Here is a 26,520-nt window from a genome sequence, read left to right as displayed (position 1 = left end):
TATTAAACAGTTTAAACTGTTCTGGGCCGAGAAGTGAACCCTGCGGAGTCCCACAGATAAACTGTGACTGTGACATCTCAGCCGACACACTGCTGCTGCTGATACTACTACTGATACTACTACTACTGTCTCTACTGCTACTGATACTACTGATACTACTGATACTACTACTGTCTCTACTGCTACTGATACTACTGATACTACTGATACTACTGATACTACTACTGTCTCTACTGCTACTGATACTACTGATACTACTGATACTACTACTGTCTCTACTGCTACTGATACTACTACTGTCTCTACTGCTACTGATACTACTGATACTACTGATACTACTACTGTCTCTACTGCTACTGATACTACTGATACTACTACTGTCTCTACTGCTACTGATACTACTGATACTACTGATACTACTGATACTACTACTGTCTCTACTGCTACTGATACTACTACTGTCTCTACTGCTACTGATACTACTGATACTACTACTGTCTCTACTGCTACTGATACTACTACTGTCTCTACTGCTACTGATACTACTGATACTACTGATACTACTACTGTCTCTACTGATACTGATACTACTGATACTACTGATACTACTACTGTCTCTACTGTGACTGACTCTACTACTGTCTCTACTGCTACTGATACTACTGATACTACTACTGTCTCTACTGCTACTGATACTACTGATACTACTGATACTACTACTGTCTCTACTGCTACTGATACTACTACTGTCTTAAACAGTTTAAACTGTTCTGGGCCGAGAAGTGAACCCTGCGGAGTCCCACAGATAAACTGTGACTGTGACATCTCAGCCGACACACTGCTGCTGCTGATACTACTACTGATACTACTACTACTGTCTCTACTGCTACTGATACTACTGATACTACTGATACTACTACTGTCTCTACTGCTACTGATACTACTGATACTACTGATACTACTGATACTACTGATACTACTACTGTCTCTACTGCTACTGATACTACTACTGTCTCTACTGCTACTGATACTACTGATACTACTGCTACTACTGATACTACTACTGTCTCTACTGCTACTGATACTACTGATACTACTGATACTACTGATACTACTGATACTACTACTGTCTCTACTGCTACTGATACAACTGATACTACTGATACTACTACTGTCTCTACTGCTACTGATACTACTACTGTCTCTACTGCTACTGATACTACTGATACTACTGATACTACTACTGTCTCTACTGCTACTGATACTACTGATACTACTGATACTACTGATACTACTGATACTACTGATACTACTACTGTCTCTACTGCTACTGATACTACTACTGTCTCTACTGCTACTGATACTACTGATACTACTACTGTCTCTACTGCTACTGATACTACTACTGTCTCTACTGCTACTGATACTACTGATACCCCTGATACTACTACTGTCTCTACTGATACTGATACTACTGATACTACTGATACTACTACTGTCTCTACTGTTACTGACTCTACTACTGTCTCTACTGCTACTGATACTACTGATACTACTACTGTCTCTACTGCTACTGATACTACTGATACTACTACTGTCTCTACTGCTACTGATACTACTACTGATACTACTACTGATACTGATACTACTACTGTCTCTACTGCTACTGATACTACTGATACTGTCTCTACTGCTACTGATACTACTACTACTGTCTCTACTGCTACTGATACTACTGATACTACTGATACTACTACTGTCTCTACTGCTACTGATACTACTGATACTACTACTGTCTCTACTGCTGATACCACTGATACTACTGATACTACTACTGTCTCTACTGCTACTGATACTACTGATACTACTACTACTGTCTCTACTGCTACTGATACTACTGATACTACTGATACTACTACTGTCTCTACTGCTACTGATAGTACTGATACTACTACTGTCTCTACTGCTACTGATACTACTGATACTACTATTACTATCTCTACTGCTACTGATACTACTGATACTACTACTGTCTCTACTGCTACTGATACTACTGATACTACTACTGTCTCTACTGCTACTGATACTACTGATACTACTACTACTGTCTCTACTGCTACTGATACTACTGATACTACTGATACTACTGATACTACTGATACTACTGATACTACTACTGTCTCTACTGCTACTGATAGTACTGATACTACTACTGTCTCTACTGCTACTGATACTACTGATACTACTACTACTGTCTCTACTGGTACTGATACTACTGATACTACTGATACTACTGCTGATACTACTGCTACTGATACTACTACTGTCTCTACTGCTACTGATACTACTACTGATATCTCTACTACTACTGATACTACTGCTGTCTCTACTGCTACTGATACTACTGCTGTCACTACTGCTACTGATACTACTGCTGTATCTACTACTACTGATACTACTGCTTTCTCTACTGCTACTGATACTACTGCTGATACTACTGCTGATACTACTGCTACTGATACTACTACTGATACTACTGCTTTCTCTACTGCTACTGATACTACTGCTGATACTACTGCTACTGATACTACTGCTGTCTATACTGCTACTGATACTACTGCTACTGATACTACTACTGCTTCAACTACTACTACCACTGCTACTACTCCTGATACTGATACTGATGCTACTGTTGGTAACAGTTCTTCTTCCCCTGTGGTTGTTGTTGTTTTTGTTTGGTGCTCCAGGCTGTGACCTCTGACCTCTGAGCTCTGTGGTGAGGTCAGACAGTGTCAGGTGCTCCCAGTGCTCCCAGTACTCCCAGTTTGCTGTTGTTTAATGGTTCTGCTGGTTCCATCGCCAGCAGATGGAAACTGTTTCTGACTCGGAGAATTTTCCTCTCCACGTTTTTCCCATAAATCTTTGTGTTTATGCGTCTCTGGTGTTGGAGGAATGTGAAGGATCGAGATCATATTTCATCATATCCTGTGTGTGTGTGTGTGTGTGTGTGTGTGTGTGTGTGAGAGAGAGAGACCTCTATGACCTCAGACATACAGCAGCCTCCCTCCTCATCAGATCACCTCAGATACACTGATCACACACACACACACACACACACGCACACACACAGTGATGTCACTGTGCTGTGCTCTGATTGGCTCTCAGGTCTGAACTCTCAGCGAGCTGCATCCTGATGCGTTTCCTTGTTTTCAGATAATATTTTCATCATCTTTTTCTTCAGTAAAGTTTTGACTTTGACCTCTAACTGCGGGTGATGTCATCAGGCGTGGGCGTGTGCGGTTCATCCCCAAATGTTTAAAATATTTGACTCACATGATGTGTTCAAGGACCGTCAGAAATCTGAACATTTAAAGATCATTTCTGCGTTAACAGTTTCTGGCTGTGATAATTTTGGTGCCATTTTGGCTTTTTTTTTTTGAACATAAAAATTACCATAAACATTTTTAAACTAAAAAAAATGGCAAAAGTTTTTAAAAATCACCAAAAATTTTACAGAAAGAAAAGAAATTCACTACTAAAACTAAAACCACTAAAACTTTTAATGAACAGAAAATCACCAAAACTAAAAACAAGCAAAAACATTTTAAAGGGAGAAAAATACTAAAAAAAATTAAAGAACAAAATCACCTAAAGCTTTTAAAGAAAAAAATTGCCAAAATCTTTTTCAAGAAAGAACCTTTCCAAAATATCTTAAAAATTACCAAAAGTTTTTAAGAAAAAGAAATCACCAACAGTTTCCAAAGCAAAAAAATGAAAAAAAAAAAATTTTTTTGAGAAAAAAACATTGCATCTCAAAAATCACACTTTTTTTTAAAAAAAAGAGAACAAAAATCCCACCAAAATTTTAAACATCAAAAATCGCCAAAATGTTTTATTAAAATAAAATGTATAAAGAAAAAAACAAGCCCCAAAAAGTTTTATAGAAAGGAACACACTACCAAAGTTCTTTTTTTAAATCACCAAAAACTTTAAAGGGAAATAAAAAGAACAAAGCCAAAAATTCTTAAAAAATCACCAAAAAGATTGAATATCCAAAATGTTTTTAAAGAAAAGTTCCTGCAGGGTTCCTGTGGAGTTCCTGCGGGGATCCTGCAGGGTTCCTGCAGGGTCCTACAGAGGTCCTAAGGAGGTCCGGGCTGAGCCCTTAGTGTCCTCCAATCCTGGACATGGCCCTGTTAACAGAGTACTCTTACTGCACGATGTTTGTACTTGTACTGCAGTCAGAGGTCAGAGTACTTCCTCCTCTGTCTGCGTCGTATGTTCACACATCGTGTTTAAAGGATCATTTCACTGTTTTTGTCTGTGAACGCGGTGACATCACTACAGGAAGTGACATCATGTCTCTGTCTCAGATTCCCTCCGTCAGGACCTCTCAGAGTTCAGCCTCGTTCGTCCAATCAGGACCAGCGCAGAGGGCCGTTTCCTGTCCGCCTCAGTCTCCGCCCACCACCTGCGCCGCAGTAAGAGACACGCCCACTCCACCGAGGCCCCGCCCACCGACGGGCCAGCATCCAACCAGAAGCCCGGCTGGAGAGGGCGGGGCTACGGGGCAGAGGAGGCGGAGCTTTTCTACAACGTGACGCTGTTTGGTCAAGAGCTCCACCTGCGGCTGCGTCCCAACAGCCGCCTCCTCGCCCCCGCCGCCACCATGGAGTGGTGGGAGGAGTCAGGAAGCAAACACTCGCAGCCACTCAGGGACGCCGGCTGTTTCTACACAGGACAGGTGTCCAACATGAAGGACACGTCTGTCGCCATCAGCAACTGTGACGGGCTGGTACGAGTCACCTCCCGAGATCCTCATTCACTCGTTTACCGAGTCACTCCTTCACTCGTTCTCTGTTTCAGGTTTTCACTCTTTCTGTGTCTCTGTTTCACTCAACTCTTTCACTCTTTCATTCTTTCACTTTTTAACTCTTTCACTCCTTCACCGAGTCGTTATTTCACTTTTCCACTCTCTCACTTGTGGTCTTTCACTCTTTCACTGTCTTTGTCTTCACTGATAATCAATCCTGAATATAACATGTTGTTTTAACGGCCTTCAGTCGGCAGCAGCTGATGAACTGTGATAAACTGGTGAATCAGTGCGGTGTATGATGATGAACTGGTGAATGGTGATGAACTGGTGAACGGTGATGAACTGGTCAATCAGTGCGGTGAATGGTGATGAACTGGTGAACGGTGATGAACTGGTGAACGGTGATGAACTGGTGAATCAGTGCGGTGAATGGTGATGAACTGGTGAATGGTGATGAACTGGTAAATGGTGATGAACTGGTAAATGGTGATGAATTGGTGAATGGTGATGAACTGGTGAACGGTGATGAACTGGTGAATGGTGATGAACTGGTAAATGGTGATGAACTGGTGAATGGTGATGAACTGGTAAATGGTGATGAACTGGTGAATGGTGATGAACTGGTAAATGGTGATGAACTGGTGAATGGTGATGAACTGGTAAATGGTGATGAACTGGTAAATGGTGATGAACTGGTGAACGGTGATGAACTGGTAAATCGGTGCAGTGAACGGTGATAAAACAAACTGAGAGTGAGTTTGGTTTCGAGGAGCTGAAGGTAAAACGTGGTCAGACGGCAGAAACAAGTCGATTCATGTGAGAGCGAAATGATTTCAGAGCTGCAGACACACAAACCAAACGCTGTAAAACATGAGACTCTTTCAGCGACTGAGCTCTGTGGGATCCTCTCCCTCCTCACCTTCACTTCTTACAGCGTGGACTCAGCCGGCTGATTGAAGCCAGATGTGGAGGGAAGATGAGAGGCGTTTAAAGACGCAGAGCAAAGAGCAACTTTTTCTGCTTAAAGCAGCAACCACCAATTTACACTGATCAGATAAAATAATATAAAATATTACAAAATATATATATAAATATGAAACAGCATGATCAATACATCAGACTGATCACATAATAATGAAAACAACTCGATCAATTAAATAATACCGACTCACACATAAATAATGCTGACTCACACTTTGTTTGTGTGTGCGTGTGTGTGTGTGCGTGTGTGTGTTTTTAGGCCGGGATGATCCGGACGGGTCAGGAGGAATTTTTCATCGAGCCGTTGGATCGATGGAGGACAGGAAGAGAAGAAGAAGAAGAAGGACGACAGCACGTCGTTTATCGCTCCTCAGCCGTCATCAAGAAACAACCAGCTGCCAATCAGAGCGCCGCCGACTTCCTGCGAGGTCCGTCTACATTTTATTAAGTATTATGAAATATTATGACATGAAAGTGCTGAAATCCTGCCAGGTCAGTTTGAACTCTCAATGTTCACATTATTTGTTTGATTTTCATGATTTGCAGTGTTTATTTATCTTTCAAATTTTAGCCCTTTTCAAGTTTTTTTTTTCGGATTTCTTTTACTTTTGGAATTCTTGTTCTTTTCTTTCTTTCTTTTTTTAAAATTTTGTTTTTCTTTTTGGTGTTTCTATTTTTAGCAGTGTAAGTGTTTGGTGATGTTTTTTTATCGAAAATTTTGGTGACATTTTTGTCCATCCAACATGCCTTCCAAACCTGCGCAAAAAATCTCCACCAAAAGGCTGAGCAGGAGGTTTTAAAAGTATCGGTTTTGGTTTCAGTAGAAGTCTGAAACAGCAGTTTTATTTTCAGTTTTCTGGACATTCAGTTAAATTTTGGATGAAAACTGATGTCAGTGTCAGTCAATTTCTGACATCACAGGAAATGTTGCTGCTGCTCTGATGAGACACTGAGACGCTTTTGGCAGAGAATTTCTGAGGATGTCAACCATAAAAAATGTATCCTGAAGCCTGTCTCTGCAGCCTGCCCCTGCAGCTTGTCTCTGCAGCTTGTCTCTGCAGCTTGTCTCTGCAGCCTGTCTCTGCAGCCTACCTCTGCAGCCTGCCTCTGCAGCTTGTTTCTGCAGCCTGTCTCTGCAGCCTGTCTCCGCTGTCTGCCTCCACAGCCTGTCTCCGCAGCGAGTCTCCGCAGCGAGTCTCTGCAGCGAACCATATAAACATCACGGTGTGCAGCTCCTTCAAATATCTGCAGAGGGAAAGAATCAAACTGAAAACAGAGAAATTGTTCCAGGAAACTTGGCAGAGATGATGGGATCTTTACAACACACACACACACACACACACACACACACTCGGAGGCGGCTGCAACGTGGCAGTCTGAGCTTCAGAGTATCTGAGGAGGTTTCGGAGGTTTCAGAGGTTTTGGACTGCACGCTCCTGAATTGTTGGTCCTCTCAGTCTCTGAATGTGTTTGTCTTCTGGACAACGTCGTCCAATGAGGACAGAGTTTTATTTCACCTCGGTTAAACTCGTCTCGAGCCTCCGGCGGTGCCATGTGACCTCAGAGAGTCTGATGTCATTTCCTCCACAGCAGATGTTTTCATAAAGTCTCTCAGCAGTTATATAAGAGGTCACTTTTCACACTCAGAAATATGAGAACAAAACAAAATCACGTTGGTGTCTTTGACTCGTCTGCAGTTTCACTCCAGGATTTTACTGTCAGAACAAAAACAAATACGAGGCCTGATCCTCAGATCCAGTCTGTCTTTGACCTTTTCTGACCTGCGGGACAGCAGGTCAAAGTTCAGCAGGGTGAAGTGACGTCCTCACATGAAAACGCAGCATCTCAGCAGGGTGACGTTCAACACCAGAAACTCTGAAGCTGAAAAACCAAAAACATGAGCGCTAGTTATGTTATTTTTCTGTTGTTTTGAGGTTATATTTCTGTTGTTGTAATGTAATTTTTCTGTTGTTTTCAGGTTGTTTTTCTGTTGTTTTCAGGTTGTTTTTCTGTTGTTTTCAGGTTATTTTTCTGTTGTTGTAATGTAATTTTTCTGTTGTTTTGAGGTTGTTTTTCTGTTGTTTTTCTGTTGTTTGCGTGCCGTTGCTGTTGCTGGCACAGTAAACGTGCCGAGCGCCGTTCTTCCAGCAGATGTTTATGAACACATCATCACATGATGTGGAAAACTGAGAGACGGCTCCCATCTGGAAGCAGACGGAGAAAACCCAAACTGACCCTTTGTTTGTGTTGTGTTCGGTGGACGGCGGCGCTGCCCTGCATGTTTACTGTCAGTGAAAACAGCTGCTCGTGCTCCAGGACGCCGACCTCTGTGGGTGTTTAAGTTACGGCAGAGGAACGTCGACGAGGAGGAACCGTCTGCTCTTCAGATGGCTGATAGTTTTTTCTGTACAACACGTTCTCCTTGAGGCCGCGATGGATGCTGCAGTCTTCAGAGGGTGCGTCAGGACTCTTCTTCTCTTGTTCTGTCATGGACCAATGAGAATGCAGCTCCAGCGCCTGACCTCCGGTCTGTCAGCGCTCGAACACGAAACGTTGTTCGTTCTTCTTCCTGCCCGCTGATTTATTTTCAGCACCAACAAACCTGTACACATCTGTCTCTGTCTGTCCTCGGACCAGCCGTGACTCAGCTGCTTTTAAATCTGATGTACAGAACAAATGAGACACACCAGGACACATCAGGACACACGAGGACAGGCGCTGCTGTGGGACACAATAACCTGAGTCACTACTGACTCCCTCAGCATTTATTTTGTAGTGAATAACAACATTTCCTGAAGAAAAATGAGCAAATTAGCATCTCAAACACATCATAGATACTGAGAGTCCCCGAGGTCACCTGAGAGTCCTTAAAGTCACCTGAGAGCGAAGACATTGACCTGAGAGTTGCTGAGGTCACCTGAGATTCACCTGAGAGCGAGAAGAGTCACCTGAGAATGGTTTGGGGAGGGACTTTGCCTCTCTATGAAACTAGACATTAACTAAGTTGAGTAATCGACGAAAACGATCAGCTGATTGATGTGCGATGGACAGAGGCAGCTCCGTCATTCCTCTGAATACGAGCTGAGATGCTGTCCTGTTTGTCTCCAGGTCCTCTTTTAGGGTCTCTGAACTTGAAGCAGAACATGTTGTGGTCCGGATCTGGATCAGCTCGGCGCAGACGCTACATCGAAGAGGCCGAACTGTTCAACATCGAGGTTAATGAACTCTGAGAGTTTGATGAACTGCTGAATTCAGAGTTTACCCAAGTTTTAAGCTCACTTCCTGCCGCTGTCCTCTCCTCCTCCATCAGGTTTTGTTGGCTGTGGATTATTCTGTCCTTCTCTTCCATGGACGAGACCACATCCAGAAATATCTGCTGACGCTCATGAACATAGTGAGTAAAACCACACGCACAGATTTTTAATCTCAGGGTGAATGTAGATGATGATGAAGAGGAGAGGTTGAATCTGTTGTGACAGCTGCTGACAGTGACCAGCGCTATGTTTTTACCCAGAGTTCAACACTTTTCAACTCTCAACCCCCAGAAAAAAACAAAACAAAAAAACACCTAATCGGCAGTGCTCGGCACAGAAGTCACACCCAGCGCCTGGTCACTGCGGCTGGCATTTGGAGCACAGCAGAAATACACAGCTTCCGTCGAAAAAGTATTAAAATAAATACGCCAACTTCAGAATAAAACCCTTTGGGGGACACGGGCCCCGTCTGATGTCTTTGGCGGCTTTCGGCCTTTCGTGAATCGTTGTTTTGCCTCCATAATGAAGAGCGACGAGCCCCTGCAGGAACGTTTCTCTGCAGGAAACATTCTCACAGTCGACTCAGGCTCAGCTCAGCTGGATTCATGGTGGACTCCAGATCCTCTGTGATCTGGGATCAGCACCTGTTTTTGTTTTGGGATCAGCCTGACCAGGCTCCATGAGTCAAAGGTCACGCCCCAGGCACTCACCTTTGAGTCCTGCCAGGTTTGGACCTGGACTGGGTCCTGATTTACCTCCTTGGGTGGTCAAAGCCAGTGAACTTCCTCTGGTGTCTCAGCTGGAACCAGTTCACCAGTTCAAAGTGGTGCCCGACAGAGTTCTAGAGGGAAAGTTCTTTGAGGTTAATCTGAAAACAAAAGTAAACTTCTGCTCTCACAGACTGTACTAAAGGTGTTGAGGTGAAGAGATGGATGAACTTGTTTCTTTTCCTCTGTGTCTGTTTCAGGTTAACGAGATCTATCAGGATCATTCTCTGGGCGCCAACATCAATGTCGTCCTGGTCAGGATCATCATGTTGTCTCCATCAAAGGTACAAAACACCGACTCTCAGCACGTCTCTGTACATGAACTAAAGCTGTCAAGATCTGGTTGTTTCTTGTTCAGGATGGTGCAGATTTCTTGGTCACTTTTCGGGCAGAAGTTGTAAATAAATAGTGTCGCTGAGTAGCTGTGCTGACAGCTGCTTGCTTTTAAGAGTTTTATTTTAAAGAGTAGTATTTGTTGTCTTTACCTTTAAGTGCCGATGTGAGTCCATTCTTTGTGATACGGTTTATTGTCCGGTCCATTGTTGACACCGTGTCCCTCCTTCAGTCCCAGGAGCTGATCTCTGTGGGGAATCCCCAGAAGAGTCTGGAGAACGTTTGTGGATGGTCGTACCTCCAGCATCGCGAGACAAGTCACGCCGAGCAGCACGACCACACCATCTACCTGACCAGGCAGGAGTTCGGCCCCTCCGGCATGCAGGGTACTTCTGCTAATACCTCCACTAATACTGCAAGTACTGCTACCACTATTACTAACAACATGCACCTGACAGGGCAGGACTTCTGCTCCTCTAGCATGCAGAGCACTTCAACTAATACTTCAACAAATACTGCAAATACTACTGCTACTAGCATCATGCACCTCATCATGCAGGAGGTCAACCCTCTTGCATACAGGGTACTTCTACTAATACATCCACTAATACTGCAAGAAATACTACTGCCAACACCATCTACCTGAGATGGTGTTAGCAGTAGACCTAAAGACTTTGGCCCTTTCAGCACGAAGGGTACTTCTATAAATACTTCAACTGCTACTGCAAGTACTACTACTGACACCATGTACTTGATCATGAAGAAGTTCACCCTAGTGGCATGCAGGGTACTTCTGTGAATATTTCCACTTATACTGCAAATACTGCTACTAAATGAGCACAATTTCCTTGACCAGATAGGAGTTTGTCCCTCTAGCTAGCAGGGTACTACAATACAGCTATTATTAATAAAGGTACTTAAAAAGCATCTAACTGACACAGCTGGAGTTTGGACAATCAGACATGCGACATACCACTACTACTGTTACCAGTACTACAAATATTTCAAATACTACTACTACGACTACTACTACTACTAACAGAATCTACCTGACCTGGGGCCTCATGTACAAAGGGTGCGTACGCACAAAAACGTGGCGTACGCTCTTTCTCACGGCAAAGTTCAGATGTATCAAGAGTGAAATGACCGTGGAAATGTGCGGTGCCTCACGCCAACTTCATAGCTGGCGTACGCACATTTCTACAGCCGTTGATACTTTGGCGACACTCAGAGGTGATCCTGGGAAACATAAAATAAACACGTGTAACCAATCCGTCCTCTGAATGATGACTTAATGATGTGCACATCAGAGACACATGAACAATTAACACCAGTGAACAATTAACACACACACACACACACATACGTGTCTCCAATTACATGAGTGGATATAAAAGCGTGCGCAAAGTGGTGCAAAAAGTACCGCTGAAAACAATGGCAGCTTTAGCAGCATTAGAGGACATTGCAAATGGTGCAATTAGAAGAGAGCGTGTGTTTCGAGACAGAGACGACGTACTGGCACACGATGACGACTGGCTCATCAGCCGCTTTAGGTTCCCGAGGGCAATCCTCGTGGAACTGTGCGCAGAGCTGCGGCCGGCCTTGGAGCGCAACACAGCCAGGAGCCATGCTGCCTGTGCCCATACAGGTGCTGAGCACACTGGGGTTCCTGGCAACCGGGGCATTTCAGAGGGAGCTGGCCGACCGATCGGGACCGTGCCGGTCGACCCTCAGCCGAGCCATGCCAGCCGTATGGGACGGAATTATCCGCATGTCAGCCAGATATATCAAATTCCCATACCATGCAGCTGAACAGGTCAACATTAAAGCGCAATTTGCAGCGAGAGCCGGTTTTCCTAATGTAATCGGAGCTATCGACTGCACACACATTGCTATAAAAGCGCCGTCACATGATGAATTTGTATACGTGAACAGGAAACACTTTCATTCCATCAATGTACAGATCATATGTGATGCGCAAATGCAGTTAACCAACATTGCGGCGAGGTGGCCTGGTTCAACGCACGATTCACGCATTCTGAGTAACAGCATGGTTGGGAACAGATAAGCTGGCACTGTGCGCGATGGGTGGCTTCTTGGTAAATAAATTTGTCGTGTAATTGTCCTAATATTAGTCCCTGTGATGCGCATTGAGCATGTGCGCCCCCAAATCATATCCCGTCTTCACCGCATCATTACAGCGGTTAGAGTTAGTGACTTCCTGTGTTTTGCTGGTTAAACTACAGTTTCAGATCTTTCTAACAAGCCCCTGTTTGTCACTGTGCGCAACGTACTCATGTTAATAACCCCGTGCGTAAAGTGTGCGTAAAGACTTATCTGCCTCACCTTCTCCCCGGCGCACTTCTGCACTAATTTGCAACAATAGTGTGTGATCCGTGTAAGTGTATAAACTTAATGAATGGAAGCTTAAAATCCCGTCTTACTCATCTTTTGTTTCTTATTTTCTGATCGTGCAGAGAGGGGAATCTCAGGTGCAGGGCTTATTTAAATATGATTTGCGTATTTAAATGGGGGCGTGGACAGGGAGTGGTCGGGTACTCCAACATGTGCGCTCAATTCCACGCTGATTGGGATGTACAAAGGGAATGTGCTTGGATTCATGCGTGCGCCCAGATTCATGCATCAGGATTTTTTTGTGCGTACGACGTTTTCTGGATTTGAGCGTACGCCATGTTTCAGTAGGAAATCCACGCAAGTCTTTGTACATGAGGCCCCTGGCCTGGAGTTCAGACCCCTCAGCATGCAGAGTACTGCAACTAATGCCTCAACAAATACTGCAAATACTACTACTAACATCATCTACCTGCAAGAGATCGGCTCTTTTGGAATGAGGAGTACATCTATGAATACCTCATCTAATACTGCAAGTACTACCTCTAACACTATATACCTCATTATGAAATAATTTGCTCCTCTGGCATGAAGAGTACTTCTATGGGTATCTCTACTAATACTACAAATACTACTACTAATACTCGCACCATCTACCTTACCAGGCTGGACCAGGTTTGACCCCTTAGGCATGCAGGGTACTTCTACTAATACCTCAACTAATACTCCAATTACTCCAACTAACACCATCCAACTGACCATGCAAGAGTTCACCTCCTCTAGACTGCAGGGTACTTCAACCAGCACCTCTACTTATACCACAAGTACTACTACTTCTAACATCTACCTGACCAGGCATGAGTTTGCCCCTTCAGCACACAGAGTACTTCTGTTACCTCAACAGGTACAGAAAATACTACAACTACTACCACAAAGTGCCTCATCGTGAAAGAGCTCACCCCTCTGGCATGCAAAGTACAACTACTACTAAAAAATAATACTACTTACCATGACCCCTCTGGCATACACACTACTTCTGTCTATACTACCACAAATAAAACAAGTACTTCGACTACAAAGACCCGACTGACATGGTAGGACTTTGACCGATCAGACATGCTAGATAATATTACTACAAATACTACTACCAGTACCAGCCACCTGATCATGCAAGAGTTCCTCCTTTGGTATGCAGAGTATTTCTACTAATAGCACCAGTTATACTACAAGTACTTCTACTAACACTAACTGCCTGACCTCTCGACCTCTGACCCCTGACCCGGGGTCTTGTGGTGTTCTCTACAGGTTACGCTCCGGTCACAGGAATGTGTCACCTGCATCGGAGCTGCGTCCTCGTCTTTGAAGACGGGTTCACTTCGGCCTTCGTAGCAGCTCACGAAACCGGACACGTGTGAGACACACAAACACACTACACAACTCTTAACAACAACAACAATAACTACACTACACTAACTACACAACACCAACTACACAACACTTGCTACACAACGCTTAACAACAACAACAATAACTACACTACACTAACTACACAACACCAACTACACAACGCTTAACAACAACAACAATAACTACACTACACTAACTACACAACACCAACTACACAACGCTTAACAACAACAACAATAACTACACTACACTAACTACACAACACTAACTACACAACAATAACTACACAACACTTACTACACAACGCTTAACAACAACAACAATAACTACACTACACTAACTACACAACACCAACTACACAACACTAACTACACAACGCTTAACAACAACAATAACTACACTACACTAACTACACAACACCAACTACACAACGCTTAACAACAACAACAATAACTACACTACACTAACTACACAACACCAACTACACAACACTAACTACACAACGCTTAACAACAACAATAACTACACTACACTAACTACACAACACCAACTACACAACGCTTAACAACAACAACAATAACTACACTACACTAACTACACAACACTAACTACACAACAATAACTACACAACACTTACTACACAACGCTTAACAACAACAACAATAACTACACTACATTAACTACACAACACCAACTACACAACACTTACTACACAACGCTTAACAACAACAACAATAACTACACTAACTACACAACACCAACTACACAACGCTTAACAACAATAACAATAACTACACTAACTACACAACACCAACTACACAACACTAACTACACAATGGCAACAACAACAACAATAACTACACTACACTAACTACACAACACCAACTACACAACGCTTAACAACAATAACAATAACTACACTAACTACACAACACCAACTACACAACACTAACTACACAATGCTTAACAACAACAACAATAACTACACTACACTAACTACACAACACCAACTACACAACACTAACTACACAACGCTTAACAACAACAATAACTACACTACACTAACTACACAACACCAACTACACAACGCTTAACAACAATAACAATAACTACACTACACTAACTACACAACACAACTACCCAACACTAACTACACAACAATAACTACACAACACCAACTATACAACAATAACTACACTACACTAACTACACAACAATAACTACACAACGCTTAACAACAACAACAATAACTACACTAACTACACAACACCAACTACACAACACTAACTACACAATGCTTAACAACAACAACAATAACTACACTACACTAACTACACAACACCAACTACACAACGCTTAACAACAATAACAATAACTACACTAACTACACAACACCAACTACACAACACTAACTACACAATGCTTAACAACAACAACAATAACTACACTACACTAACTACACAACACCAACTACACAACACTAACTACACAACGCTTAACAACAACAATAACTACACTACACTAACTACACAACACCAACTACACAACGCTTAACAACAATAACAATAACTACACTACACTAACTACACAACACAACTACCCAACACTAACTACACAACAATAACTACACAACACCAACTATACAACAATAACTACACTACACTAACTACACAACAATAACTACACAACGCTTAACAACAACAACAATAACTACACTAACTACACAACACCAACTACACAACGCTTAACAACAATAACAATAACTACACTAACTACACAACACCAACTACACAACACTAACTACACAATGCTTAACAACAACAACAATAACTACACTACACTAACTACACAACACCAACTACACAACGCTTAACAACAATAACAATAACTACACTAACTACACAACACCAACTACACAACACTAACTACACAATGCTTAACAACAACAACAATAACTACACTACACTAACTACACAACACCAACTACACAACACTAACTACACAACGCTTAACAACAACAATAACTACACTACACTAACTACACAACACCAACTACACAACGCTTAACAACAATAACAATAACTACACTACACTAACTACACAACACAACTACCCAACACTAACTACACAACAATAACTACACAACACCAACTATACAACAATAACTACACTACACTAACTACACAACACCAACTACACGTTTAACAACAACAACAACAATAACTACACTACACTAACTACACAACACCAACTACACAACACTAACTACACAACACTTACTACACAACGCTTAACAACAACAATAACTACACTACACTAACTACACAACACCAACTACACAACGTTTAACAACAACAACAATAACTACACTACACTAACTACACAACACCAACTACACAACGCTTAACAACAATAACAATAACTACACTACACTAACTACACAACACAACTACCCAACACTAACTACACAACAATAACTACACAACACTAACTACACAACACTTACTACACAACTCTTAACAACAACAATAACTACACTACACTAACTACACAACACCAACTACACAACGCTTAACAACAACAACAATAACTACACTACACTAACTACACAACACTAACTACACAACAATAACTACACAACACTTACTACACAACGCTTAACAACAACAACAATAACTACACTACATTAACTACACAACACCAACTACACAACACTTACTACACAACGCTTAACAACAACAACAATAACTACACTAACTACACAACACCAACTACACAACGCTTAATAACAATAACAATAACTACACTACACTAACTACACAACACCAACTACACAACGCTTAACAACAATAACAATAACTACACTACACTAACCACACAACACCAACTACCCAACACTAACTACACAACACGTACTACACAACAACATGCATATTCATAAAAACAAGGACAACTTCAGGGTGTCCATGTAGACAATATTTACTTCTAGATGTCCACAGGGATGATATTGACCTGTCTGTCTGTCTGTCTGTCTGTCTGTCTGTCTGTCCATCTGTCCGTCCGTCTCTCTGTCTCAGGTTAGGGATGGAGCATGACGGCGAGGCGAATGACTGTGGGGACGATGTCCCGGTGGGCAGCATCATGTCTCCGAGGGTTCAGGCCACCTTCCATCGGTACCACTGGTCCCGCTGCAGCTGGAGGGAGCTGCACCAGTACCTGCAGTCAGTACCACAGAGACACCTGCTGTGGACCTGAGAGACACTCTGATCGCTTTGACATTAACAACCTGTTTGTCTCTCTGTCTGTCTCTTCAGTACCTATGACTGTCTCCGTGACGACCCGTTCAACCACGATTGGCCGGCTCAGCCTCAGTTGCCGGGGTTTCAGTACTCCATGGACCAACAGTGTCGCTTTGACTTTGGGCCGGGATACAGCCTCTGCACTGCAGTATGTCAGTCCATATGTCCATCTGTCCATCTGTCCGTCTGTCCGCCTGTCTGTCTGTGAGAGGTGACCTTTGACCTTTACAGTTTTCAGAGACATTGCAAAAACGTCCGGAAAATTCAGACACGATGTTCAAAGTTCCCGTCTGTTCTTTAAGATTTCTGTGCCTCCGTGTCAGTGATAGCTGCGGTCCGAGACATGATGTTTTTGGGTTGTTCGTCCATACGTCCGAACGTCCATACGTCCATACGCCCGTATGTCCGTATGTCCATACTGTACGTCTGCTGTGTGATCCTCCGTGTTTTTACTGACGTGAACCCGTCAGAGAAACTTTACTGGTTTTGGAGGAACGCAGCTGCCGGGCGGTGATTGTAGTTAGTTATTTTTGAAAGTTTATAACACGCAGGTGAGGAAACTTTGGGCTCTAAAATGAAGTCAGTGAGCCGCGGCTCCGCACGCCGAAGAATCAAAAAACATCACGAAAACAAAGAGCAGAAGCTGCAGGATGAAATCGTCTGTAAAGCGGAGCAGGAGTCCAGAGTTTTGGTGCAGTTTGACCCGCTGATGTGTTTTTGGGTCGGAGGCCAGCTCCACATCTGTCGGAGACGTTTGAAGACCTCACGGCGTCTTTCATCTGATGACGTCGTCTGTTCTGGGACTTTCCGTGGTTGCAACACGAGGAGGAAATGATTTTCACTTTAATCAGGACTGACGAAGGATCTGCTGAATCTGTTCATGTTTTTCTGCTCCGTCAGAATCTTTTCAAACATGTTTCCAGTTTCTGAACTTTTTCTGTTCTGACAAGTTTTGTGTTTGTCTCCAGTACACGACCCTTGACCCCTGCAAACAGCTGTGGTGCAGCGAGTACGGCAACCCGTTCTACTGTAAAACCAAGAAAGGCCCGCCGCTGGACGGGACGAAGTGTGGACCCGGGAAGGTGAGGACGCTTTCAGCTCAGACGCTCGGCGGACGAGCCGCTCCTCCCGCCTAAACCTGACCAATCCAAACAACAGGGGCCAGAAGAATGAGCCAATCAGACGGAGAGGAGGGCGGGTCATTCTCCTGGGACTCAGAAATTCGGATCAGATGTCATCTGTCCAAATTTTGTCAACAAAGTTTGATATTTTCTTCTGATCTGAGCGTGTCTCGTAACTTTGGTGATTTCTGGGGGAAATATGCCTTTGGGTTTTGAGGGCTTTCTTTAAAAATCACCAAAAACTTTTAAAGAAAAATGGTTTGTTTATAACTAAATCAGCAGTAAAATGAATCCATTTATGTGAAGTTGTGTGCCGCTCCCTTAAAGCCCAAATCCAAACATGAGCTGAAAACATTGGGCCTGCCTCCCCCTCGGCGCAGCACCGCTCCCCTCTGATAAATAACCAACAGTCCCTAACTGTGTGTGCCTGCAGCACTGTTTCAAGGGTTACTGCATGAAGCTGACGCCCGACATGCTGAGGCAGGACGGAAACTGGGGGCCGTGGAGTCCGTACGGCGGCTGCTCCAGGACTTGCGGGGGCGGGGTCAAGTTTCGGGCCCGGCGCTGCGACAGCCCAGCGTGAGTGAGCCGCCCATTGGCTGTGATGTCATCAATCAAACGCACCAATCGGAGAGACTAACCTGTCATTGTTCTCAGTCCAGCCAACGGGGGGCGCACCTGCTTCGGAAACAACTACGAGTTCCAGCTGTGCAACCAGGAGGAGTGTCCCCCCCTGACCGACTTCAGGTGAGTCCACCTGCTCGCTCTGTTGCCTGCAGCCGCTGTCACACTTCCTGTTCATGGCGGGAACGTGTTCATGTTCAACATTGTGAGTTTTCTTTAAAAATTTTCCAAAAGAAATTTAAAAAATGCCTAAAACTTTCAAAGAAAAGAAATGGGAAATAAAACGCCCATAAATCTGAAAGATAACAGCCAAAATATTTAAGGTAAAACTTGCCAAACATTTTTTAAAGAATAAAAATGGCCCAAATCCAATTTTTTTTAAAGAAAAAAAATCACCAACATTGTTTTAAGAAAGAAAAACACCATCTTAAAAAAAAAGTTACATGTAACATGTAACATGTAACATGTAACATGTTACATGTTACATGTTACATGTTCCTGATTGAGTGGCGTTGTTGCTGAATGTCTCCGCTGTGTGCACGTGTTGGACGTGCATGAGTCACCTGCTGTTTCAGTCTCTGATGTCTCTGATGTCTCGAGCGTCTCCAGGAGAGGACCAGTTCGTCGGGACTCCTCTGTAACACTGCAGCTCCTGGGCCTATTTTCGAGGGATCCGTGATACGTCGAATTTTTGCACGCCGATAAGGCGCCTTGCATGGTGCACTTTATCGTACAGATTACACTGCTGCTGTGACTGCGCTGCTGTCCTCTGGACGAATTATTGTGCTGCTTTCTTTTTCTTTGTTTCGTTCTTTATTCCCGTCGTCTGTTACCGGCCGAGGGCCGCAGATGGAAACGATCAGTCCTGCTAACTCGAGCATATTTACATCTGTATGTCGTAGTGACGTTCATTAATGGGCTGCGTCCCTTTGAAATAAACAAATAAATAAAAACAAAAGCGTCCGCTCTGTGGAGGACAGACGAGTGTGTCCCGCCTGTCTTCAGCTCAGTTTGTCTTTGTGTTGCAGAGAGGATCAGTGTAAAGCCTGGAATCCTTTTCTGGAACATGAAGGACAAAAACATCACTGGCTGCCGTACGAACACCCTGACCGTAAATACACACTCTGAACACACACACACACACACACACACACACACACACAGTATACACACACATGCACATTATACACACACACGCACATTATACACACACACACACACAGTATACACACACATTATACACACACACACACACTATACACACACACGCACATTATACACACACACACACACACATTATACACACACACGCACGTTATACACACACACACACACACATTATACACACACACACACATTATACACACACACACACACACAGTATACACACACACGCACACACACATTTTTTCCTTTTTTCCAAACTTAAAGATTAGATAGAAGAAGTTTCCTCTGTGTGTGTGTGTGTGTGTGTGTGTGTGTGTGTTCACATGTTAAAGTCATCAGTCAGGAATCTGTTATTGGAAGGAAACTTGTGGTCTCTCCTCTTTAACTCTTTCAAGCCTGAAAATGTTAGATTTGTCTCTTTAAACACTGAATGTTCCCATTAAGTGTTCCCATTAACTGTTCCCCCTTAAATGTTCCCATTAACTGTTCCCCCTTAAATGTTCCCATTAACTGTTCCCCCTTAAATGTTCCCATTAACTGTTCCCCCTTAAGTGTTCCTCCTTTAGATGTTGTTGTGTACATGTATTTGCAGTGCACAGCATAAATGAGTACACCTCTTTGAAGATTCAGGTTCGTCTCCGTTGCTCAGTGTCTGAGTACAGTTTGCCGTGTTTGATAAAACTGAGTTTCATTAGACATTTATCGTCTCAGCGTAGAAGGACGGTCACCGTCAACATAATTAGGATAAGAAAAAACAATTTAACTCAACGGAGGTGTTGCAAAAACGATTAAACCTACAACAAATCCTCCTAAATCAGTATTTTGTGTGGCCTCCTTGATTTTTAAGAATAGCACCGACTCTTCGACATTGAATTAACGAGTCGGCACCATACTGCGTCATCTGTCTTTCTCCGGTCTTGAGATCTTTCGGGTCCTGGATGCTGGATGGAGAACTCGGGCTCGGCCATCTTTTCAGGCCTCCTCACAGGTGCTCTGTGGGTTGAGGTCTGGTAATGTTTGTCCACTGAGTCACTTTTACCCCGCTCTTCCTCAGAAATGAAACGGTGAGCTCGGCTCTATGTTTTGGGTCGGAAAATGCTAGCCGGGCTTTTTTGTGCGTGGGCCTCAGCAGTGGTTTCCTTGGTGGACGACGCCCGTGCACGCCGCTCCTCTGCAGCGTGCGTCGTATTGAGTCACGGGAAACACTCGCCCCCGTTCGACTCTCTAATGCTTTGGCTAACTGCGACAAACTTGCATGCCGATTTCCTTCAGCTCTTCTCATCATAAGACGCTCGTGTCGAGGTGTTAACTCTGTGGACGGCCTGGACGTTTAACCAGCTTCCCGCAGGTCCGTCCTTTTTGAATCTTTGGATCATTTTTGTTTTTGTATTCTGACTTATTATCAGTGCTTTACTGATTTCCTTGTAACTCAGGCCTTGTTTGGGTAAAGAAATGATCTTTTTCAAGTCTTGACATTTCTCTTCCATGTTTGTCAGCTCTGAGTGGATGCTCTCACCTTTAATGTCACTTACCTGGTGTCCACCTGTCTGATGGTTGATTACACTCATCTGTCGCTGAATTCCTCTTAATTAGAATTTTATCAGGTTTTATTTCTACGACAATCATCGGGCTGTACTCGTTTTTACACCGTGGTCTTAAGTCATTTTGTTAGAAAAGTTCCAATTTGTTTTTTGTTTCTGAATAATCTCATTTAAAACCAATAAGCCAGAGTTGTGATTTTAGATTATAGATTCTGAGGAGACGTGTGTGTTATCTGTTAGGGTGTACTCATTTATACCGAACACTGTATGTGTATATATATATGTATATATATATATATATATATATATATATATATATACATACACACACACATATATATGTATGTACATGTGTCTTATATGTTTCCGTGTGTTGTGTCTTTGCAGTGGACGAACGCTGCCGTCTGTTCTGTCAGTCGAAGGAGACGGCCGCCGTGGTCTCCATGAACAGAATGGTGCATGATGGGACGCCGTGCTCCTACAGTGACGCCCACAGCGTCTGTGTCCGAGGAGAGTGTGAGGTCTTTATGTGTTTTAGTTTCTCATGTCTGTCCCTCTGCAGTCTGTTTTCTGAGAAGCTGTATCCTCGTTCATGCTGTCGTCATACCTTAAAACTTCCTGAGACACTGCGTCCTCGTAAGGGGACGTCACATTTAACTGTCACTCTGCTGGTCTCAGACCTGCTGTCCTCACTTGTGCCATCTAGTGGCAGCAAAAAAAAAGAGGTCCAAAAGTGCACAAGGTCCAAAACCTGGTCACATTTTAGGCTTCAAACTCATTTATTTGTGATTAATAACATTTGTAGTTTGGTGTGGCGTTAACATCTGATCACTTTTAGCAGCAGAGACAAGATAAGATGCCGTTAAAGGATGGTAGGACTTTATTACCGTCTTCTTTGATAACTTTTGGACTTAATTATCGTCTCATTTGAGGAAGTCGGGATTGTATAAACTTTCTGAAGACTTTGAACTGCATTACCACATTTCTTTATAACATTGGGACTTAATTATCATCTTTTTTGAGGACATTGGGACCTTTTAATCATCTTGTTTGAGGGCTCTGGGACTTTTTGTAGTTTTTTTTTAGTTTTTCGGGAGTTAATTTATTGCCTCCTTTGAGGACATTAGAACTTAATTATCATCTTTTTTGGAGGACATTAAGACTTTATTATTGTCTCCTTTGAGGACATTGTGACATTTTTATTGTATTATTGCTGTATTGCTGTATGAGAAGAGATAGACTGTCCCTGAAGAAAAAAGGACATTTGCATCTGGGAGGTGGTAGCAGTTAAAAAACACACCAGTCACGGGGCGTTTTGGAGATATTTGCAGTTTACATTCACACAGTGAGGTTTCAGCCGCTGAAATAAACACTCAGATTTTTTATTTCACACTGTGGTTTTTAAAAATGAACCCAACCCCATTATTCTTTAATTCAAAACCTACTTCCTGTTCAAAGACAAAGTTTACGTCTTTTCATATTTATCAGATCAGCTGAGCCCAAATTTCTCTGAGAAATTAAGAATACGAACCTGACAAAAGCTGAGTCAGGAGGTTAACGTCATCATACTGAAACAAAATTAGAACTATATTCAAATGTTTTTATTTATATTTAAACTTTTTTATTTCATTCATTTCTGACAGAATTAGGTTTTATTTTATCTTATTTTATATCACCCTGTTTTTTGTTTCCATAACACAGAATGACAATAATATCACCAATAATCCCAAACGTTTGCCACCAGCAGACGCACCGATGACACGAAGTGATTCTGCCAACACTCGTGATTCGCCGCTCGCTGTCTTTCACTCTGAGCTTTTCTGAACTTTTTTTATTTTTATTTATGAGCCGATAGACACTCGCTTGTTTTACGCAGCAGTCAAGTCTGATGGTGTCCTCTGTCCTCTGACCTCATGTCCTCTGTCCTGGTGCAGCACGTCGGTTGTGATGGACAGATTGCTTCAGACCAGCAGGAGGACCGCTGTGGCGTGTGTGGAGGAGATAACTCCAGCTGTAAGGTCATCAAAGGAAACTTCACCCGCAGCACCAAGAAACCAGGTATCTGAAAACCACCACGGCCAAAAACTCCTCAAAGTCTCTGAAAACCACCACAGCCAAAAACTCCTCAAAGTCTCTGAAAACCACCACAGCCAAAAACTCCTCAAAGTCTCTGAAAACCACCACAGCAGAAACGTCCCCAAGTTTAATGTCTGACGGAAACACTGAAAGATGTTTGAACTGAAAGTAGATTTTTGTTCAGTGAAGTCAACACTAGATTACTAAAAAGCATGAAGCCCCCACAACACTGAGATGGTGCTTATTGAGTCACTACTGAGTGTTTCTGCTGGAGAATTAATTCCTGATCAATTATTGATTATTGTTCACTTCAGGTTACCTGAAGATCCTGGAGATCCCTAAAGGAGCCCGACACCTGCTGATCCAGGAGTTCAAAGGAACTCCTCACATCCTAGGTAAGGCTCAGTCTTCATTAGACACCCTAAAACTTCAAATATTAGACTAGTCCCAGTTTAACGGCCAGTCCCTTCGACCAGCCTGCTGTGGGGACACTTTCTGACAAATAAAGGCCTGTCTCTATCTGAGGCTCGCTCTGGTTAACGGGGTTATATCCCAGACATCAGCCTGCTGAGTTCAGTGATTTAAGCAGATCATAGTGCGGCTGTTAACTGAAGTTTTACGGTGTGAATACAGAGATGGACGGAGCCCTCTGTTAAGATTTGGCGCTCATTTTGTCCTTTTTCCTGCAAATTTTCTGAAAGTTTATGTATACGGACCAAACAGAGCAGAACCAGCAGAGATCGTGGGGCGGTGTGGCGTAGTTCAAGCGGAATACGATCCTAGAAAATTTCACTAATTGTGGAGGAGAACAAATTGGTAATAAATAAATGAATTAAGTGAGTAAATCTATGTATATTATGGTCTGTATTTAATGGTCTCACAGATCTCCGCCGTCTACAACGCTGCCTCCGTTAAAAGGTCTATTAGTACGATCTCCAAACTTCTGACTCCACCTTGGAGTGCCGTTTTTTAGCATCATGAAGGACAGAAAAAAGTTGAGGACAGTGATGGTTGCAAGTTTTGAAACAGGTCGGTCTATTTTAGTGCGTAAAGGGAGAATAAAGTAACCCTCTGAGGAGGGAAGACGAGCCGGTTTGGTTCATTGTGGACTTCTGTTCTCATTGTTTTGTTTCCTGCTCCAGCAATGACGAACCAGGAGACGGGTCACCTCTTCCTCAACGATGAACACATCCTCCCAGAGTCTCGAGTGGTGATCGAGAAAGGTGTGGCGTGGCATTACAGCAATGCTGAGGACCGGGAGTCCATCCAGACCACGGGACCACTGAAATATGGAGTTCTGCTCATGGTCAGTTTATCAACACAGAGCAAGAGTCCACTATACTCAAAGCTGGTGTTTAACTGAAAAAATGCTGCATACGCATCTTTCCGACCATCAGGTCCGCTCCCATGGAGAGTCCAAGGTGACCGTGTCCTATAAGTACGTCATCCAGGATCGTCTCCGGTCCTCGCTGGAGTCCAACCTGGTGCAGGAGGACGCCATCTTCTACGAGTGGGCACTGAAGAAATGGTCGCACTGCTCCAAACCCTGCGGAGGAGGTACACACCTCTTCTGCTGGTCAGCAGTTAGCTGTGTCATGTGGGTAACCATGGTAACCGTAGCATGGTAGGTAACAATGTTGTCTGGTTGTCAGGGAAACAGTACACGAGGTTCGGATGCAGGCGGAAGGCAGATGGGAAAATGGTTCAGAGGATGTTCTGCTCCAACATCAACAAACCAAGAGCCATCAGCCGCACCTGCAACACTGAGACCTGCAGTCCGCCGAGGTAACGCACCACAGCTCGCCACTGTGACACGTTACAGTTGACCACTATGATGCACGTCATGGTGACATACTGCAGCTTGCCGCGGAGAAATAGTGCACAACATGACGACAAAGGATTTACAGACCCCACTGACTGGGATGTAATGGAAAGAATTAAGACTTTAAGAAGAATTGATGGTTTATGGTATAAAATCCTACTGTTTCTGCCCCCTCAGCTGGATGACCGGGGAGTGGGGGGAGTGCAGCGCCTCCTGTGGTCAGACGGGATGGCAGCGTCGCTGGGTGAGCTGCCAGCAGACGTCCAGCAGGGGGGAGCAGCAGCGCTCTGTAAACAGCAAACTCTGTAATGAAGATCGACCGGAAGGGAAACGAACTTGCAACCGCATACCCTGCCCCGCTGCCTGGCGAGCTGGACCCTGGACCCCGGTATGAAAAGTGAAGCCAGGGCACTACTGACAAAGTCACAAAGGAGACCTCCAACTTCCTGGACTACCATTACCTTCCCCTCTCTAGGCCACCTTTACCTTCCCTCTTTTAAGACTACCTCTACCTTCCTTCTTTCTGGACTACCTTTACCTCCTCCTTTCTGGCCAACCTCCACGTTCCTCGTCTCTGGAATACCTTTCTTTTGGGACTTCCTTTAACTCTTTCTGGACTACCTCTACTTTCTGTCTCTCTGGACTAATGTTTAAGTCCGTATTCTGGACTAATTCTACCCTGTTATTTATGGACTTCTTATACCTTCCCTTCTTCACAGACTACTCCTAACTTATATCCTTTCTGACAGATTGAAATCTGCACTTGGAAATCCGTCCTATGAAACCTCTGGAGTGGAGTCTGGCTCTGGTGCAACTTGCAAAATAATTTTCTAAATCTACTAATTTATTGAAATTTGCATGACGTTTCTTGATTACCTTTTCCTTTCTATTTCTGGACTCTCCTTAACTTCCTTTTCTTTGGACGACCTCTAACTTCTTTCTGGACTAGCACCTTATTCA

General features: G+C 43.4%; 1 protein-coding gene across 2 annotated transcripts in view; it reads left to right on the top strand.

Moving 5' to 3' along the window:
* The window catches only part of LOC121952195 (A disintegrin and metalloproteinase with thrombospondin motifs 2-like), a 30,059-nt gene that overhangs the window by 1,219 nt on the left and 2,320 nt on the right, over nucleotides 1-26,520 (top strand). Inside the window, exons 2-22 of one of the 2 annotated variants that reach the window (XM_088088458.1) lie at nucleotides 4,374-4,795; nucleotides 6,057-6,225; nucleotides 8,906-9,012; nucleotides 9,108-9,191; nucleotides 10,019-10,102; nucleotides 10,384-10,528; nucleotides 13,193-13,294; nucleotides 13,809-13,914; nucleotides 16,988-17,131; nucleotides 17,225-17,357; nucleotides 18,178-18,291; nucleotides 18,764-18,909; nucleotides 18,988-19,077; nucleotides 19,983-20,065; nucleotides 22,050-22,183; nucleotides 23,597-23,720; nucleotides 24,053-24,133; nucleotides 24,881-25,044; nucleotides 25,136-25,295; nucleotides 25,391-25,523; nucleotides 25,738-25,948. In XM_088088458.1, coding sequence (XP_087944584.1) covers nucleotides 4,374-4,795; nucleotides 6,057-6,225; nucleotides 8,906-9,012; nucleotides 9,108-9,191; nucleotides 10,019-10,102; nucleotides 10,384-10,528; nucleotides 13,193-13,294; nucleotides 13,809-13,914; nucleotides 16,988-17,131; nucleotides 17,225-17,357; nucleotides 18,178-18,291; nucleotides 18,764-18,909; nucleotides 18,988-19,077; nucleotides 19,983-20,065; nucleotides 22,050-22,183; nucleotides 23,597-23,720; nucleotides 24,053-24,133; nucleotides 24,881-25,044; nucleotides 25,136-25,295; nucleotides 25,391-25,523; nucleotides 25,738-25,948 — 2,936 coding nt within the window. Of the gene's footprint in view, nucleotides 1-4,373; nucleotides 4,796-6,056; nucleotides 6,226-8,905; nucleotides 9,013-9,107; nucleotides 9,192-10,018; nucleotides 10,103-10,383; nucleotides 10,538-13,192; nucleotides 13,295-13,808; nucleotides 13,915-16,987; nucleotides 17,132-17,224; nucleotides 17,358-18,177; nucleotides 18,292-18,763; nucleotides 18,910-18,987; nucleotides 19,078-19,982; nucleotides 20,066-22,049; nucleotides 22,184-23,596; nucleotides 23,721-24,052; nucleotides 24,134-24,880; nucleotides 25,045-25,135; nucleotides 25,296-25,390; nucleotides 25,524-25,737; nucleotides 25,949-26,520 lie in introns of both variants that reach the window. The other variant, XM_042498725.2, reaches the window with a different exon arrangement.

Source organism: Plectropomus leopardus, chromosome 15 (assembly GCF_026936395.1).
Source record: "Plectropomus leopardus strain MGB_pleo_1.0 chromosome 15, ASM2693639v1, whole genome shotgun sequence".
In the NCBI taxonomy this organism is placed as follows: domain Eukaryota; kingdom Metazoa; phylum Chordata; class Actinopteri; order Perciformes; family Serranidae; genus Plectropomus; species Plectropomus leopardus.
This window is presented reverse-complemented; position numbering and strand designations above follow the sequence as displayed.